Here is a 19,991-nt window from a genome sequence, read left to right as displayed (position 1 = left end):
ATGCTGTGAGCCTATTAAACAGGCAACAATTGGACTCTTGGTTAAAAAGATTCCATACAGTACCAAAAAATGTTCTTTGATTTGTAACAACAGTGAAACCCTTTTCGGTGCTGCATAGAACCAGCTTGATGGTCATGGTCTTCATGATGAAGAACTATTTAACCATACAGAGAAACAATTAAACATTCAAATAGTTATTTCAATTTTCATGGTTGCCTTTACTAAAGAACCCAGAACCCCATTTTGGGGTGTATGACACATGTGATACCTGCTTTGCTCTCCCAGCATGTTTCAACAGAAAAACTTCAAACTAGTTTTTCTTAATCATATGAAGCCCCTTCCCTTCACATTTCCCTGCCCCAACACACCTGTAGTAACTCATGAGAGGCTAGATAATCAGGTGATGAGCTGGATTACTTGTCCTGGAGCAGGAATAGTTGAAAGTGTGCAGTATACATATATAATTTAGACTATAAAATGTGAAATTGATACACCAGGAATGTACAGCAGGGATAATACACTTGCTCTAAAAAATAGCCTTATCTTAAATCTATAACAAACAGCATATCTTGAAAATTGTTTTAAATTTACATCATTTATACATATGCATCGTATGCACTTGAATAACTTACATCAACACATTTGCTGCCTTTTATTTTAAGTGATAGCTGGGTTGTACTATATTTCACTGTAGTATTAAACATAGTACATCCACATAATTACTGTATCCCACTTTGCTTGCTGGTGCCATTAATTGCGTGGCTGTTATATAGTTTATTCATTTGGAAATGAATCACTCATTTGGTTACGTAAATTACGTATTTTTTTCAGTGCACGATGACTATTGCATTAGAAATAGAAGCGTGTGACTGTTGTATCGCTCATACAGAGTCTCTGCTGCGAGCGCGCGCATTGCTCTAACGAAGCGGCTTTTCGTGCCTGGGGACTGGGGATTAGGGGGCGTGGCTTAGTTGTACCTGAGGAGGAGGAGGGGGTGTGGCTTGGGTTTTACCTGCTCTCGGCTACCTGCAAATCCACGGAAGGAATTTAAGATGTCGTCAGTGCACGAGGAGCAGCAGTCGATGCTCGTCGGTGCATAACAACGCGCGCACTGGGAGGATAGAGAGAGAGAGTGAGAGAGAGAGAGAGAGAGAGAGAGGGAGAGGGAGAAAGGGAACTTGAGAAGGCACGGCAGGTTCACCTGACGAGGCGAAGGGACTGGAAGGAAACACAACTCCTTTTGAAACAAAGAGCGCGCGCTGGAGGAATGCAGCCGTGACCTCGCGCACTGCCCTCGCGCAACTCCACTTTACACACACAAACACACCGCGCGCCATCCGTGAAGCTCCGTTCCCACTTTCAGCATGGCTCTCGTCGTCTCGCAGCTTTTAGCCTTAAAGTGGACCAGAAGCGCGCTCGCGCCGAGCAGATGCCGCTGCTGTAGCCGCACTGGCTGAACGCAGAGTGGACGAACCATGCCCACCCCCTCGAGACTGTGGACCTGCAAAGTGCTGCTCTGCTTCGGCATCGTCTACCTGAGGCTCGGGTGAGTTGCGGGGGCTTCTGGGTGCCTTTTCAATGCTTACATTAACTCATTTACACTCAACAGCTTATGAGGAACGACCTTTTCTCATGACTGTCTGTTCAGTGGAACTTTCAGCCCTAATTACAGATAATGTGCATTATGTTACTGTTGCTGGCTCATGTACCAGCCTGCTCAGTCAACCTGACCTACTCTTGCGTTTAGAGCCAATGTTACGCGCTGTGAAGGCCCTTGAGTTGTTTTTCGCTAAAGCTGTTCTTAACTGCTCGCCTTGGTGTGAGTGCGCTCGAAGCCCGCTGAGGTCAAATCACTAAACGTGTTGGAGGGGATGATCTCGCGCTGCTGTCTATGCTTGGCTCTCCCCCTCTCTCTCCCCTCGGTGAACCCTCATTAATAACGGCATGCCGAGCTGTATTTCCACATTCCTTTACGCACACGCAGCTGCAGCGCGTTTTGCAACACCTCACCTGTGCTCGCATACACTCTGTGCAATCCAACGACCAACGATCAACCAGCAACTCATATTTACTAACAACCAAAGGCTGTTCCTCAAATAATCCGTCACTGTCTGCTGTTGCTTTAGTAATAATAGGAGCATTAAGTATTTGCTAACCTGCTTAGTTGATTTAACAAGGCTAACTTGGCTGCCTTGTTTTATTACATCATTTTATTAATCTAAGTGTGAGGCAAGTTGTAGCCTAAAAGTTCAACTCTGTGCTATTAAATTGGTCAGTCTATTGGTCGTTCGTAGCTACAGGCCTTTTGGAATAACGGCCTCTGTAATCTCCTCTGTCTCAGCAGATAAGACTAAATGTGAAGGGAAGAGTGAAGTAAAGACCAGGAGATATCTCTGCGCTTTATCAGGCCAAACCTGTTTCCGCAGCTAGAGGCAGTGAGCACCTATCACTATACCAGCTCTGTGCTTGGATACGACACTGCGGGTGATGACAGATAGGCTTTCAGGTGCTTGTGCTCACAGATAATCTCATTCAGCCTGGAAGTAACAGTAGACTAGTCTGTCTAAAAGGAGTCTGTATTTTACAGTGCTTCCGAGCCGAGGCCTCAGGGACCCCCAGACAGGCCACATTTTTACTCATTCCCAGCACACAGTATTCACTTGGTACTCAGTGTTCTTGATTGCTTGGCTCAAGTGTGTTCAAGACCGGACATTACAAATGTCATCAGCACTGGGGTCTTTGCTTGGTTGTGGAATACAGCCTGCCATCAAGCCAGTGTTTCTGAACCCCTGTTCTGTTGTCCACCTGCATTGTATGTCTTTCTTGAGCTGAATCAGGTGTGTTAGAGTTCGAAAAACACTAAACTAGTGGACCACAGGAATGGAGCAAGGAAACGCTGTTTGAAACGTATTCACAATCATTATGTTTAAACTGTGTTCTTAATGGCTCGGTTCAGTGGCTGCAAAAACGCAGGCAGAGAGCTGAGTTAAGAAATTCAGGTTAAGAAAACAGCAACAGCTATCAGCTTCTCGATATGTTTACTTCAGTGTTGGTGTGAATAATTAAATAAATGAATAATTCAGTGAATTCAGCATGTCACTTAAGGGTGCTCTAAAGATTTGGTTGGTGAGCACTGCTTTAAACAATGACAACAAACATGAGTCATATCATTAGCTAATGGTCAGTGGTCCATCTAGAGCTGAGGCAGGTGTGGGGAAAAACAGAGGTGAGCAGGAAAAAACAGAAAACTCTGCAGTGCACAGTACAAAACTGGAGTTGGGAGACATAGATCTAAATTGGTGGTTCTCAGTCCTGCTCCTGGAAAACCACTGCATTGCATTTCATAGAGTTTTCCTGCTCTAACACATCCACTTCATCTCAGAATGGGCTTATTAAATAGTTCCTTAGATTAATCAGGTGTGTTGGAAGCAGGGAAGCTCAAAAATGTGCAGGCAGTGGTGCTTCAGAAGCAGGATTGAGAACTACTGATGTAGATGCATTCGCCTCAATGATGATGTTTAAACTGCACAAGATATGTAGTGTTCTTGACTGACTCAGGTGTGTTGGGAGTTAATACATGGGCTGAGGACTGAGAAGGCATGCCATCAGCTTCTAGATATACTCACCTCAATATCTATAATTGAATAATAATCTCTTAAACATCGAGAGCCTATAAGACCACTTCAGCTCCTCTCTGAATTACATATCGAACACATTAGTTTCACAGTAGTTACTGAGTAAGAACCTGTAAGATTGCATAGCAAATCTACTCAGGACTGCACCCATGGTCTTATACATTTTACTTACTTATTTATTTATTTATTTATTTTTGATACTTATCTAATAACATATTAATGGTATTGTATTTATTGTTTGGCTTTGAACCCAAACTTTCACCGGTGTGTATTTACTGTAGTCTGAAAATAACAATGCTTTGAATGTATGTGATTCAGCTATGTCAATCAGTTATCTATATATAAGATATGTTACATTAACTCAATTGCTATCTCTGAGTCAACTTCTGTTGGCAAATATTGTGTTAATTTAACACATTTGAATTATACGCAACCACTTGATGATACTGGGATCATGTAAATTCAGAGCACTATTTTTTCAGGGTTAGTGATGAACCGCTTACTGCCTTGTTAATTGCACTATGTGTAGTCTATGTCCCAGTCATTGTGTACAAAGGCTCTGTGTGTTTGTTGCTGCATAGCCCTGGAGGAACATCATGTTGTTCCACTGTGTACTTGTAGACTGAAAAAAAGGGCTCAAGATTTGAATGTGTCAAGTGTTCCTACACAAAAAAATGACTACATAAACACAGTTGCTTTCTTTAAGTGCACTTGCTTTAGCAATAAAAGTGTTTATGTAACACATTTTGTTCATTTGCAATCACTTGACCCATCTGAATCGGATCAGATTTTTTTTTTATGGACTGGATGACAAAGTTCTTGAAGATTATTAACTGAGTATTAACTGAATAATAAGCCCAAACCCTTAAAGGTTTGGCTCTTCAGGTGTTCTTTAGTAAAGAAAGTGGCTATGTATAAAACAATGAACACTCAAAAACCATGTGACTGCATAAATCGTTCTTTGCATGGTTACATGGTCCTTCTCTATGATGGAAAACCTGTTGCACATGGTTCTTTAAAGAACATTTTCAAAATGATTCCATACACCACCAAAAGGGGCTCCACTAGTCAAAGAACCTACTGGTGCTATACAGAATCCATTTTGCTAAGAGTGGAAGGTGTAAGGGGCTAGGGTGCTGGGCTGAAGCAGAAAAGTGGCCCCCAGCAGTGAGATAACAGAGACATGAACAGGTGGGTTTCCACAGGGCACCGGGCAGTGCAGGTTGGCCCCTCTTCTCCTAAAAAGTGGGCGGATAGGCGTTTCTCTTGCCCAATGGCAGCCCCAGGAGCTCCAGCGAGAGCGCGCGAGCCACGTTTTCTCCATAATGCACAATCCTTAAAAAGCCATCATCGTCCCAGCGCGCGCAGGCAGCCTAGGCACACACACACACACACACACGCACACACACACACACACACACACACAGCACACATACACAGTAACAGTAAATCTGTGCTGCGCCGAGAGATGACACACTCGGTCCGCGCGCGCACACACGGCGGTGGGTAGAGCATCGAACCGGGCACACACATCCACACACACACATGCACACACACACACACACGCATTTGCACATACGCACAGGCAGGCAGAGCGAGAGAGAGAGAGGAGGAAAGAGTGAAAGACGGAGAGGCAGAGAGAGAGGAAAGAGTCAAAGACGGAGAGAGAGGAAAAAAGTGAAAGACGGAGGAGAGAGAAAGAGAGGAGGAAAGTGAAAGACGGAGAGAAAGAGGAAGAAAGTGAAAGACGGAGAGAGAGAGAGAGAGAGAGAGAGAGAGAGAGAGAGAGTGCGAGCGTGTGCTGTCTGAACGCAAGGGGGGACTAAACACGCATCGGGAATAACGGAGTTTTGACGCTGGCTGTTTCTCTCTCCATCTATCAGAGGAAAAAAAGCGGCCATTTGCTCCATGTCACCATGATCGTGCTGTCGTCGCGCAGTGTGCTGCTGTCAGTCTACTACCCGCAGATATTCCTCATCCTGACCAGCGGCAGCTACCTGTAAGTTCGCGCTGCACGAGTTGACCACCTGACGAGAGACAGCACGCTGGAGTTGAGTAATGTGCCGTGATGAGTGGGGTAGCCCGTGGATGTGTCTCTGATGTATCTGTAGCGTTTAAAACGATGCCTCCGGGCACTTCGTGTTTGTGATGACTGATCCTTTTATGCCTGCTTTTTAGAATTCATCCTATCTAAAATGATGTATAAACCACCGTCAGTGAAGTATTTGCAGCATTTGGGGGAAAAACGATATCTCATCACGTGTTATGCATGCTTTTTAAAAGAATATCCAAAGTTGATTCTGTCTCAGCTGGTGAAACAAGGCTGAATATTCATTAAAACGCCGAACAGTCGTTACAGCGTTACAGTCGCCCAGCGATCACATATTTGTAACAGATAACATTTGTGTGTCTGCTTTTTGGAATAGCCAGGGTTGTTGATGCTCCTATCCTTTAAAAAAGTCATTAAGTGTTTACAGCAAGTCAGGTCGTACATTTGCACGCCTGCTTTTCAGAACAGGCTCGGCTGCTGATGCTACTCTGAGCTGATGAAATAAGGCGAAACGAGTTCTGGTACTGTTGGGTCTCTGGACACTACAAAGTACCGTTTCCGTGTCGTCAGGTTCACATATTCGTTTTTAAAGGACATTTTCGAACGAGTCTCTCTCACTCAATCAGGCGCCTCATGTCAGTCTGTGATGCACGTGGGAATGAAGCAGGCTGAGCTGGGACTAGTTTTGTCGTTTCGGTAAATAGATGGTCTGTTTACTCAAAGCTGGGTACGACTTTACTGCTTTAAACGTTAGAAATCTGGTCGGAGTCTGTCGCGTCTCTGTCTTTTCTCAGAGAGCTTAAAAACAGCGCGGTTATCTCTAAACACATCTCATTTGGCCACTGAGTGGCAGAGATGTGTCGGGGAGCTGAGCTGGTGAGGCTGTATGTGGTTTAGGCTTTGCACAGGTGGGACCTTTTGTATAAAAGTGTCTGTCTGACGTCCTGAAGTTGGAGTGTGTGTCTCTGCAGACTGAGATTTGAGGGGTTCAGGTTACTCCAAAACACTTGGAACATTTTTTTTTTGTATAAATATTTGTTTTGTTTTTTTTTCCTGTGTAATTTCTCGGCAATTGTCTAGTTTATTTCTCGGCAGTCTTCCCCGTGTTTCCGAAGTCAAACTATTAGAGCTGTTCTTTAAAGCTCGTTTTTTGTTACTCCTTAGGGACGGTGATCAGACTAGGCTGCAGATTTTAACGCCGGAGACCCCAAACCCGAAGCTAAAATAGATGTGGGTTTTGGTTGCAGTGGCTAAGCCTATGTATAGCCTCGGTTTGCACATTGCACTCGACATACGATTGTTTGTTTTTACAATTTAAACCTTCTTTATTCGGCGTATAGTACATTTAATACAGTTGTGGCAGAGCCCCTGAGAGGGTTATAAAAAGTAAGGATGTGGTCTTCTTCTTCTTTTAAAATAATCACTCTCTAGCACTGTCTTTTCCTTTAAACGTGCAGGAGGTGTCGTGGTGGGTGGCAGAGAAAACGCTGCTCATTAACACGCCTTTCAACACCAGGATATACTACTGCTTTCAAATTACACACAATACTGAAAATAACGGGATTTAACAATAATAATAATAATAATAATAATAAAAGTATTATTATTATTATTGTTGTTATTATTATCATTATTATTATACACTTGTGGACATGCTGAAATTCTGAGCAGGTCTTTGAGAGGGATATGTTAGTCTAAACAAATGTTCAGACTATATTTGACAGAAGATCTGCAATACTTATAACAACTTTTCTGTCAAGATAAGCTTCATCTTATTTATACGTCAAGGGGAGTTCCTTTGTGAACGGTCACTATGATAAGCATTCTAGCATGTACATCACACATCACCTACAGTCTCTCAGCATGGCCATGATTTACAACTGCAACACTGATTTTACAAATGCACTTTTATCAAATGGATAGACGATTTATGCAGCTGCCTTTGTGAACACAGAAGAGCAGTAAATTATAGGAGCAGAGCGAGGTTGTGAGGTTGAGAGTTGTTAGTTTCCCGTAAGCATCTGGTGCCAGCCAGTTCATGTTGGTAGTTTTGAGGTTGTTTTAGCAGGATTTGTTTTAAGTGGAGGGAACTGCATGATAGCTTGAGCCAAGCACAGAGAGAACATTTATTTTCTCTTGTTTAAATGTAGAGTGCATTTACTCGTCTGCAGGATTATTTATTCGTCATTTACCAGGAAGTCCGGCTTATGTTTGAAATCTTCTTCGCGGCAAAGGTCTGATTTATTTCCCTATATTTTCCATCAACCACAATTAAACTTACACGTTAGATCCTTTAAGTGTAGTAGGTTGTTGAAGACAGGCTTGGCGTTTTTGTTCTGGTCTTGTATAGGGGTGCTGTGCAGGACATTCTGGGTGTTACAGAATATGCCATCGTTCACAGCTGAAGAAAATTTACACAGTTTGCTTACTTATATAATTTGTTTAAGGTAAATATCCAGAGAAAAGACTTGAATTGAATATGGCATATGCATGTCTCTTGTCTTTGTTTTATATCTCTTCATCTAATTTTATTTAGCCCAACCCATGGTCAAACTGTGAGTACTGAGTTTTCTTAACCAATGCATATACAAACATGTAAGATGGTGCCCCCAAAACTACTCAGTGTGATCAAAATAATGTAGCTGGTACAGAACTTTGGTACTACACTCTTTTTAATCACAACCCAAGAACACTTTCAATACTCCTGAGCCTTTGCAATTTAGAAAGTTAGTATCGTGTAGCACAGTTCACCATTCACCTTTGTTAGCCTGTGAGAACCTCTGAGAGCCGTGAGAACTCAGAGGCAAAGATGGTGAGCAGTACACTCATGGAAGGTTCCTGAAAGCCTCACCGCCGAGCCATGACATGGTCAACAAACAACTGTGACTGCATGCAATGGTCGAGTGACATCACCACAGACATGCTAGCCAGTAATTGTCTGTGGTTCCTCATCGTTCCTCTACCTCCTCATAACCTGGCCTGAGGTAGACGGTCTATATTCAGCTTGTTTAACCAAAATCAGCCCTAAGCATACATGTTAGTCAGTGCAGTGTAGCTGCTGGAAAGGAGAGATGCTGTAATACATAGTCTTAAGGGGACTCCAAATAAACAATAAGAGGAAACAGTTCATTTGTTTGTAAAGAAGATCTTGCTACGTAATAACCTCAAAATAATTTCTGTATAATTTGGGAATGCTTGTTTGCAAATGATTTTAAAAAGGGATTATGGCCACGTATTCTGCTGCAGGGTGTGCTTTTTGCACTTTGACTTGGGTGGGTGAGCAGATGTATGCAGATTCAAAGAAACTTTTCTTGTACTGTACTTTATAGAAAGCACTAGTAATGCAAAAGACATTTATGCCAAAGAGCAAAGTTGCACATTTACATGAGTTAAGGTGGGAAAATAGCAATGAGCTGATAAGCAAAAACAGCCAAAGACGCATACTGAAGGAGCAACTATTTACACTTATACAAATTGCTCTCATCTTAACCAAAATTACGACGTTATACGCTTGCACATCTGCAACTGGTGCATTATCCTTACATTTAGTATTTATTTGGATTATAAGCACATATGTTCTGGGACACTAATGAACAACATATTCAACCTACTCCCATAATTAGTGCTAAGGCACGAAACATACTTATTCACTGTCTTGTGTTCTTGTTTCTGAGTTAATTTATATATTATAAAGCATTAGGCCTTCAGAAATGGTTTCATAGGACTGCATGCTACATCCATAAAATGTTATTTCTTTCTATCTTAACCAAGGCTTGATGTGGCAGCAAAGCGCAGGGTAGTCTCAGCAGAGTCCTTCTCAGTGAATTGTGGTAAAGATTTCCATAGCCTGGTGCTCATAAAGTTTCTTATAGCATCTTTGAGAATTGCCTCAAAATTGCAATTCAAAGAAGGAATTGGTAACTTCTGTTTAAATATTTTTTCAGGGGTCCCCAGAGATGAGATATTGGCTGACTCTATTTCACAAAGAAGCATTTTCTTTGGATTTCCCATGAATGGGATCATAATAAAAGCTATGACAATGACCACTAAACCCACCCGTAACTTTCATACAAGTTTTGCACCACCTTCTTTGAAATTGCAGGGATGCTATCATGAGATCCTATTGCTGTACCACTAATCGCCTTGACAGTTTCATTTGTACATAAGCTTTTACCTTCTCCCATTTGCAGGCAGAAACATAGGGACTTGATTCACTGAGGCAACAAAGAGACGTATCCTAAATTCAGAGCGAAGGGCACATTCATTGGTTCCTTGTCTTAGTCTCCATCGCACATGTGGTTTTCCATTTAAGAATAATTCTTAAGCCTTTGTGGACATGGAAATGCAACCAAAACAGACCCAAGCCAACCATATCCCATTTCCAATGAACATTCTCTCCCTTTGTTTCCCTGCTTTCATGTGTTTTGAAGGGGAATCCATAAGTTGTAACTGTCCCCCCCTCCCCTCCTTTGCTCGTTCTTTTTCTTTTTGCTGACACACAGCTCGCATGCTGCAGCCTGCCCTGCTTGTGGTGGAGTCCTCAGTGGTCGACGTCATACTTCAAAGCTGGCATGTGCCTCCATTGGCTTTTATGGGTCTTGTGTCTGATATGTTTGAAAGGCATCTATCTAGATGGGTTAGATGGTTGTAAACAAAAGGGCCGGGTTGTTTAGCACTGCTATTTCACATACACACAAACCGTGCCCAAAATACGCACTGCACGTTGGGGTATGATTGTCAGGGCTGTATCAACACTGAGACAGGACGACGAGAACTGTAAGAACTGATTTCTGAATAAGAAATCAGGAGATGGGACTCCCTACAGGAAGTTAAAAAATGGCCCTCCTTATGTTTTTAATTAATATTAAAAGCAAATGCACACTATTACATAAAATATTTAATTAATTGTGGACATGGTGCTAACAGTTGAATACTTTGCTTTCTTGTTTCTAAATTAAGCTTTCATCAATGACGTGGTCACTGATTCCCTATTTGATCAGTTATGCCATCAGTTGTTGAAATCATCATTCGACGATGATATGTTACTGCAGATTGTTCAAAAATATCAAATATTGAGCATCAACTTTATAAATATTTAGAGATGACAGAAGGAGATCTGCACTTCTCAAAAGCTGAGATCGGTGGATGAATTTGTCACAAAACAGTTATTTGTGTTGTACCATCTCTGTTTTCTAAATACCAGGAAATCCCAAATGAAAAGGAATAACATTTACGGTGACTTCAGGGTCAAGATGTGAACCACTTCTAAATTTGAGAAGCAGAAATTACAAATCGTGTTGTTGCCTGCGGCATGCCTGCAGTTGGTTAGGTCTGGAAACAATTCCAGCTATGTTACCTAACAATTAGTGTACAATCCCAACTTACTTTAACGGGGATATATGCCAAACCATTGTGGAGAGACCTTATCCATAAGCAAATAAACAAAATATCGTTTTCTGCTTTGATCATTCTGACACGCATTGTCAAATGTTTGTCCTTCATACCTTCTAAAATATATTGCGGTATCTATTTATAAACATTTTTCAGGAGCTTGTGATGAGTAGTGGTAAGGAAATCCAGTTCTTGCCTGGTGTATCTTGTTCCCCTTCATTAATGCCTATTATACTGCTGTGAAACATTCAACAGTGGAGAATGGAAGGCCTGGTTTGAAATGGTGACATAGTGGGTACTAGAATATTTATGTTTCCTGGTGTTTCATTTCAGCTTGGATATGACTGTATAACAACATATAAATCATACTGAACATTTTGACTTTGTACACTAAATAAAATGCTGCTTTGAATTTACATTATTCAAAACGTCAGTTCTTTCTAAAAGAAGTCAACTTTGGGAAAATGTGTGTGTGTGTGTGTGTTGGGGTTTAGTTTATTGTTGATTTTGTAATTGTAAAGCATCCTTAGGTTTGAGAAAGGTGCGATATGAAATAAACTATTATAAATGATACATCTAAATTAATCACGATTAACTGAAAGACAGTGCTTGTGTTTGATGTGATAAATCTAATTCATGTGCAACCAACTGAAACATTGAATCGTGTAAATTCATGTAGCCCAGTGCCTTTGCTCCTCACTACTTTGGTTTTGTATTTGTTAACAGTGCTCAAGCCAATACCATTTTTTACAGTGCACTGTTCTAACTAGCTTTGTATCTGCTTCTCTTTACCTCTTAAGGGCCCTTTCCTCCGTGGTGGCCCTGGGTGCCAACATCATCTGCAATAAGATTCCGGGCCTGGCTCCTCGCCAGCGGGCCATCTGCCAAAGTCGCCCGGACGCCATCATCGTAATAGGCGAAGGGGCTCAGATGGGCATCAATGAGTGTCAGTACCAGTTCCGCTATGGCCGCTGGAACTGCTCAGCCCTGGGAGAGCGCACAGTCTTCGGTCAGGAGCTACGAGTAGGTCAGTCTGTGCTAAAGACTATTCTAGGTTCACGCTGAGAGAAGAAAAAGGTCAGTTGGAGAACTCATCTGATGATGTAAAATAGGAGGATTTCTGGCCAGAGAAATTGTTCAAATCAGTATTTGCAACTATGCTGATAAAGTTCAATAAAAGAATGGTTTTAGGGATGCCTAAACAAAGAATTGGTAAATTTTCAATTTTTTTTTTTACCCTATCCAATCTGTTGTTAGAATTGTTGTTGTGGATATTCCATGATTTTTTTTTTTAAGGTCATACCCTGTCAAAGAGATGTGGAAGCACAATGCATTTAGCATTATGTGACTGTTTCCATGAGGTTCTGTAGAGGAACAAATGCAAGCTTGATTACAGGGGTAGCTGTTGTTATTGCATTGACAAAAGCAAAGAACCTTCTTTTGAAGACAAATGGTGATAGGAGAGGCAGCTTTCACCGTGTGCCAAACCCTAGTTACACACAACTTTCAGTAATGCTTTGACTTGGTCAAGCCCACCTCTTGAACTTCACCTGCTTGCAAAACCATACTTTACATCTGCAATGATTGATGTAGCACTGCATATTACAAGACCAGCACATGTCCAGTGTTCAAATCCTTATTTTCCTTTATTGCATACACAAACTTCTTGTCATTCTTTACAATCTTTGCAAGGCCTCAACATTTACATCCCAACATGTTTCTGTTATGGCCTTTTATAATTTGCATATTAAGGCAAAAAGCAAGTTGAAATCACGCATTAGACTGCAAAATCAAAAGCCAAAACTAAAGTGAAAAAAGATAATAATGAATGATACTGCAAATGAGGCAACCGCCTATGGTTAAATCTGTAAAAGCTGTTGCTGCCTGCTGCTCCTTTCTCTGTCGCTCTTGCTCTCTCTCTCCCTCTCTCATATTTATGCAGTCAAAATGAGCTACAACCCGACAAACATTTACATTGCTTTTGTTCAGAGAGACATTCCAGAGATGGTCATAGAGCAGTGTGCCTTTTACAGTCTTTTTTTATATATTTCCTTCCATTTAAGACTGTTTTGTTGCTGTTAAAATGTGGTCAGACTGCAAGTTGAGGCCAATTGCTCTGTTAACTATCACTGCTTTTCCAAATGGCTTGCTTGACTTGGGTTCCGCAAAATGCATTGCAGTTTGTAGGAAATTTTACACATTTGTGGTGGATCTTTGAACAGAAGGATTTATTTACAGTTGCTTGTGTTTTTTGTTTCAAAGACGGATGGTATTCTCATCTTGGCAAATATGCAGAAGTATATAAAACTATATGGTTTGTCTCCTGTAGTATTTATGTGAAGAGAAGAGAAAGAGGCGGATTTTCACATTTCTGGATGTGGTTTCTACAACTCTCAATAGAGTGATTTTCACTGTGTGATTAGCAGCTTTGAAAATAAACGCCACATAGTCACCTTCAGGTTTAATGGAAATAGATAAGAAGTAACAAGTAAATTTGTGACATTGTTTTTACAATCTGTCTTTTACAAACTTACAAACTGTCTTTTTTGCGCTCTTGTTAAAGGAAAAGTTTTTATTAGTGATTTGAGAGAAATTGAAAGAGTGAAGTTTTAACTGTCCCACATGCAAGCATGACTAACCACAACAGCCTCGGCTCTATCAGTTTTTGGAGCTGTGGTAAGAGGCTTTGTAGTGGTTTCAGTAGTCGTATTATATTTTGACTTATGCTCTTCTGTTGGCCTGGATCCTACCTTGCTTGCCTGTAATTCTGATGGAATGATTTTTGGATTTTTACTTTAATGTATGGTCCACAGTTTTTTTTTTTTAATGAAACTGAATGGGGCATCCCATGAAGATTCAGTAAGGCCTCCAGACAATTACAGGAATTGGGCTCAATCTTCATCAAAGTTATCTTCAAAAAAGATTGCTCCCAGTGCCCATTGCCTTATTTTTTGTAATGCATGCCCTCAAAACTGTAACCACTAAACCATTTTCCTTGCAAGGATACTGTTGTTTTTCAAGAGTTAAAGATCAGTTAACCACAAAGCTGATTCGCTCTCTCCTTGGCCAGTCTCAGTCAGCTTGGACAATCTTTAGCCGTTTTACTTTGGCTTTCCAGTTCTGCACACATTAATAGCGGGGTTATTGGGTATTACCAAGCCCCTGAAGATTTAATTCAAGGAAAGATTTTGTTTCAGAAAACGGTCAGGTAATCTGATCCTCATTTCAGTATTACTCAGTAAATGTAAATATCCGTGTAAAGAGAAAGGGAGGCTGAAGATTTTCTGTATCCTCTTGCTGAGAAGCACAGCTAACACATAAGAAACATAAAAAAGAAGCAGATGAAAAAATGGAATAAATATAATAAAGAATTAAATGGTTCTCATTATGTTTGAAATTAATCACTGGTTTGTCAGCATTGCAGGAGATTTGGCTGTTTCTTAGTGTCCGTGTTACAGGACAGTGTGGCTCATGAAAAATGATTTTGCTTTTGTTATTCGATAGCAAAAAGATTACAATCTGTATGGCAGAAAAATATTCAGGGAAAAATATTTTGTTGTGATGGAACCTCAGAAATGGTATCCAGTTTCAACACAGTTTATTAATTTACTAATGTTTTGCCCTAATAATGATAAAAGGATGTTTTCAAATAAGTCTCTAAGTACAATATTTCAAACAGGCCAATAAATGTCCAACCTGTGGCATGTTGTAAGTATTGTTGTGAAGCTCTTTTTAAACGTTTTGTGTTTAAAATGAGATAAAAACTAAGTCAGGTCATTTCAGTCTCCTTTACACAATAGAGTTGAAAAAGTGAAGCACTCTACGTCTTTTGTGTTTACTTTCCTGGCCTGTTTGTCATCCAGGTGATTCAGTGTGTATTCCTGTGAATGGAGTTTGTCACTGATCTCAGAGAAAAATTGCTTGAGTTCAAACTCGTGTTGCCCTCACTCACTTCACAAGAGGGCCCGCAGAGGGGCGGACAGGGTGGGCCTCTTAACCATACGAAGAATCTTACATTTATTCCAAACTTGCACTAAAAGCACAGGGTGTGATTAATATGCCTATTTAAAATCAAGGAACTCCAAATGTAGTGCTACAGATGTAGTGCTACAATTCACTGAAGTGTTTTTGCTGGTGTTTCTACTGATTCCACATAATACTGCATTTAGTTTGAAAGGAAATCTTAAGAACTGGGTCAGTACTGGTATGCTCTTCTGTGCTTTTATCCTACACAGTGTTGCTTAGTGAACGTGTTTATGTAACTGTATATAACTGATACAACTTCCATTATGCTGTGCTTGTTTGGTCTTTTTAGGGACCCAAACCGGAAAATAAAACCAGTACCTCAAGAGTGCAGGCTGTCAAACTGAGATGAGGGAATAAACCTTTATGGGTATTTAATAGCTACAATACTGTAGATCCGCTGAAACTGGAATGGCCTTATGTTGTAGTAAGGTTATGCACATACGTTTCCGTTAGATTAGAGGGTTTATGGACAAGCAAAGGTTTAAAGTCAAATAGATAGGTTAGCACTGCTGCTTGTCATTGTGTTTCAGGGGACTGTATTTAGTGCATGCACTTCACTATTTCTCAGAATAACCACAATAACATCAGAATAATATTAATATTTTCCATATTGAAATGTCATTAGCAGTTTTGTTAAGTTAGTCAGCTATGTCTTTGTCATTATGTGCTCAAATTCCAACCAGATTTATTTCAAACTTACGCATTCCTGTTTTTTCTTGCTATTAATTGATCTCATGCGTAGTATCATTAATCATAAGATAAAAATGCAAACAACTGCGGCAAAATGCAGAAATTTTAGGCTACTTTTGTACTGTCAGGGATGTGGTGAGCGTTGATGTATGACAATCATGCAAAGATGCTTGACAATCATGCAAAGATGCTTGACAGCCTGCATGAAAAAAAGCCCCTAAACTTTTTAAAGTTGTACAATAAAATGAACAGATCTGCCTGTAGTCATTGATTTGGTGGAATTCATGTGGTGTCATTCATTCTCCATGTTACTGTTTTCCCATCTTTGATGCTAGCAGATAGTACTGAATCAAAAAACGTTGCGCGTGGTTAAATATCAAGTGCTTGCGGTCTGCCGCAGCGCTCACCATGTAAATGCCATTTGCCATTTACATGGGGTAGAATGACACAATTTTCATATTTCTGCACAAAAATTAGTCTGCTGTGCCAAAGCTAAGATTTGCATCCTTTTGTCTTTATTCTTTCCTTCATATTTAATCTTTTATTTATTTAATCTTGTGTTTATTTCTCCCTGTGAATATTCCTAAGCAGATATGTGAGCATCGGCATTATTTTGTGTCGATTGCCTTTTAATATTTAGTACTAAACCACTAAAGATGAAATGGAGGATGATTTGCATGGTTGCTGACTGTATTCCAAAACAACATAATGGTGAATTGTACACTCTGGCTCCCTGAGAACTTGGAAGGCAGTTCATGTAAATAAGAGGGAAACTGGTATATTACATTATGTTGTGCATTATATAACTTACATTATGCTGTGCTTGAAATATTACATTCAGTGTCAAGCAACTATATGAACGCGCCTTTGTGTTGTTCTTATACACATCATGTCAATCATTTTTGTCACACTGATGTAATAGTATCATTTGACAGAAGATGGCAAACTCCAGATTTTCATTTGAAGCAAATGGATGGGGCTCGCATTTTTTTCTCAAAATGTTTTTGCCCTAATCTGTGGTGAAAATCGATCCTCAAAGAATGCCAAAGAAGTCCTAGCTTCTCAAAAAATCTGAACTTAACTGCGAATTTCTGTCTGCTACAACTTAACAATAGACAGCAACTCTCCCTTATGCCAGAAATCATACACATGTGGTTTAATTTATGTCTGCACTGGATTGTATTGTAAGTTGAATAACTTAGGAGAAATGTCGTTTGACAACCCTTGGTTTCTTTTCAATTGAATTGTGATGTAGACACTCAGCTGGGAGGTTCCATCAATAAGATCAGAAACATCATTGCTTCATCTTTGCTTTAAATGCCAACAGTTCGACAAATGCTTCTTTTGTTTTTAAGGTTGGTCCCTTTTAGCTGATGTGGCCTTTAGGGAGGGAAAGCATAAACTTTTTTTCCTTCATGTTCAAATAAGACTTTACATGTTCCAGTTTTAAAAAAGAACTCTCAACTCAGAGACACTTTATTTAGCATTTTGGATACTGAAACCTTTACAGTTTACAGATCCCTACTTGTCATAACAGCTTCACTTTGCCAGTTCAGAAGTCTAAAATGACATTTAGTTATGTAGACATGTAGTTATAAATCTTCTGTTCATGTTTGGTAATGCTTTATATGTTATGTACCCCTACAGCAGGTATCCACTAAACCCAACTGAAAACAATGCACATCCACAATGTGTGAGACAGAAAGCACTCTTTCATCATTAGATATAGTGCTTATCATCAAACAACTTCCTTACTCTGCTCATTCACTCGGAGAGAGTAAAATATCTATGTGGAGGCATGTGGGCATTTATCAGCAGGGATCAGATTAAAGACCTGTATCAGGAACTAAGTGTCCTGATCATAGAGACAGATTTACAAAGACAAAGCAAGATAAAGGTAAGAAGAAAGAAAGCGTAATTTTGAAAGAGATCTGAATGACCATGAATGCAAAATAAGGCCAAAATGAGGAGGAAGAAGAAGAAAAGATTTGGCACTTGTTCCTCAGATGGTGGGCTCTATTCAGAACTAGCATGAGAGAGATAGTAAAAGAGAGGGTAACAGAGAGTGACAGGAGAGTGAGAATAACAGGGAGAGAAAGGTAGAGTGCTTTGACAATACTTTGGTTCCCAATGAGAAATGGATAAGATATGTAGTACGAGCAGAAGTGCTATATTTAAAATCTCATATTTTTCTCTTTGTTAAACAATGTCTTCATATTTGGCTTTTGTAGGTCCCACATGCAGATCTTCCACTGAATTAGAGATGTTAAAAACAGGCAGAGCGTTATAATCCTAACCGTTATGTTACCATTATTTATTTGGCCTTCTCAAACATCAATCATCAGCTTTTATTTCCCTTGTTATAGTATGGAGAGCCAGTGTCAAGCACATGCTATAAACTTTAAGGGCATTCAAATAAACCCTCACTTAAAACACTTCAGAAGCAGCCAATGGTCTTTATTGCCATAATAGTCTATCTGACCACCCCCTGAGAAAACATTGAACAGAACCTGCTGTAGTCTCTGCACTAGATGCCTTGAGTTCCACAAGGATTGCTGGTGACAATTTTTGTTGTAGTTTTGGGATTGAATAGACCAGGTCTAATCACCTCCAGTCAGATTCCACCCTGAAGATAGTCAGCAGACATACGACTGAGTCTGAGTCCACCCCTCAAACAAGGCTCTGTGGCAGTGTTAGCTTTACCTTTTAAGATATATATATATATAGTTTGCAAGCTTGCTATGTTCTCAGATATAAAATGGATATTAAAGAGACTGTGGAACCAGAAAACTGCTAACCGCTTCAATTTTTGAACATGCCCTTTGTGGCTGCAATTTGCCAAGGCATCCCTCAAGATTGATGGAACGATGGAAGGCTGATTTCATTGCAGTGGCTATATTAATCCAGGGGGAACTGACAGGCGCAATGTTAAATGCAAATGCAGTAAATGTCAAAATATTTACAGTTTGTAAGTCAAACGACCCCCTTGTTTTTTTTTGTTTTTTTTGGAATGTGTGTGTTTGAGTGTGGTGCTGTGTCAGACAGAGCTTGTGAGTGTTCAAACTGTGCTGATGGAGATTGTGCTGACACAACACAGTTACCCTTGGTTGTCCCCATCCCCAGCCAGTCCCACTGCCCTTAGTCAACGCAGCCTTGTTGCATGGACAGCCAACTGGTTGGCTGAAAATAGGGATAGATGGATGACTGGGTAGGCAGTGTTATCAGTCCAATCTTTGTCTGTTGGCTTGGCCAGTGTAAGCGTGACTGGAACACTGCAGAGACAAATGGTGGATAGACGGATGGATGGAAGGATGGATGGATGGAAGGATGGATAGACGGATGGATGAGTAGGCCGTGTTATCAGGCCAATCTATGTGTGTCTCTGTTGGCTTGGCTTGGTGGAGGCATGGAAACAGGATATTAGGAGATCAGATGAAGCTTGCTCAACTTTACACAATCAGATGAATGCACCACATTGATTGGACAGAAAGAACTTGGCTGCATTCCTATTGGAACGGTCAATCTTTTACCCCTTATCGCGTTCACTTTGAATATTTAAGGCACTGTATTTCCACAAGTGATAAAAGATGTAATGTCTATAAAGGGTAGGGTAGGGCTATAAACCTTAGGAGTATTCAAATTTGAATGGACACAAAATCCTGTTGCACAACTAATGTACAATTGTATTAATTGTGCCTTTAGTGTCTTGTTCTAACTGCTCATATACTCTTATAGCGATGTTAATAAAATATAAAATATGTACATGATCTATTGTACATTTGATAAATCTGTGCATAAAAAAACTTGTCTGTGTTGAGTTCATACAGGAGGATATGGACTTCTCTCGTTTACTTTGGGAGGCTTGGTTGTTACACTACATTACAAGTAACCCCATCATGTAGAGGCTATACTTCAGCTTGGCTAGCTCATGCTGTGAGTTATTAACATGTTGCAAAAAAAATACTATATAACATCCACCAAGAGGGTGGGTAAAATAATACAGGTGTAAATTCTGTGACTTCAACACACAATTTGGTAATACAAAACATTTGTGATGAAAAATGAAATATCTTTCCAATTGTTGTAAAAATTCAGAGATGACGTTGCTATGTGAATATGAGAAGATGACTACAAGCATGTTCTACTTAAACCTATTTAACTACAAAAACAAATCCATGATACATTTACCCTATTTTAGT

At 40.2% G+C, this 19,991-nt stretch overlaps 1 protein-coding gene across 2 annotated transcripts in view; it reads left to right on the top strand.

Annotated features, from left to right (window-relative positions):
• The first annotated feature begins 1,060 nt into the window (after nt 1-1,060).
• wnt7bb (wingless-type MMTV integration site family, member 7Bb) overlaps nt 1,061-19,991 on the top strand; it is a 28,924-nt gene continuing 9,993 nt past the window's right edge. Inside the window, exons 1-2 of one of the 2 annotated variants that reach the window (XM_036576386.1) lie at nt 1,061-1,546; nt 11,877-12,103. In XM_036576386.1, coding sequence (XP_036432279.1) covers nt 1,476-1,546; nt 11,877-12,103 — 298 coding nt within the window. In that variant the 5' untranslated portion in view covers nt 1,061-1,475. Of the gene's footprint in view, nt 1,547-5,327; nt 5,635-11,876; nt 12,104-19,991 lie in introns of those variants that run through there. The other variant, XM_036576385.1, reaches the window with a different exon arrangement.

Source organism: Colossoma macropomum, unplaced genomic scaffold (assembly GCF_904425465.1).
Source record: "Colossoma macropomum unplaced genomic scaffold, Colossoma_macropomum, whole genome shotgun sequence".
Taxonomy (NCBI): domain Eukaryota; kingdom Metazoa; phylum Chordata; class Actinopteri; order Characiformes; family Serrasalmidae; genus Colossoma; species Colossoma macropomum.
The sequence above is the reverse complement of the archived record's forward strand: the minus strand, read 5'-3'. Positions and strand labels throughout refer to the sequence as shown.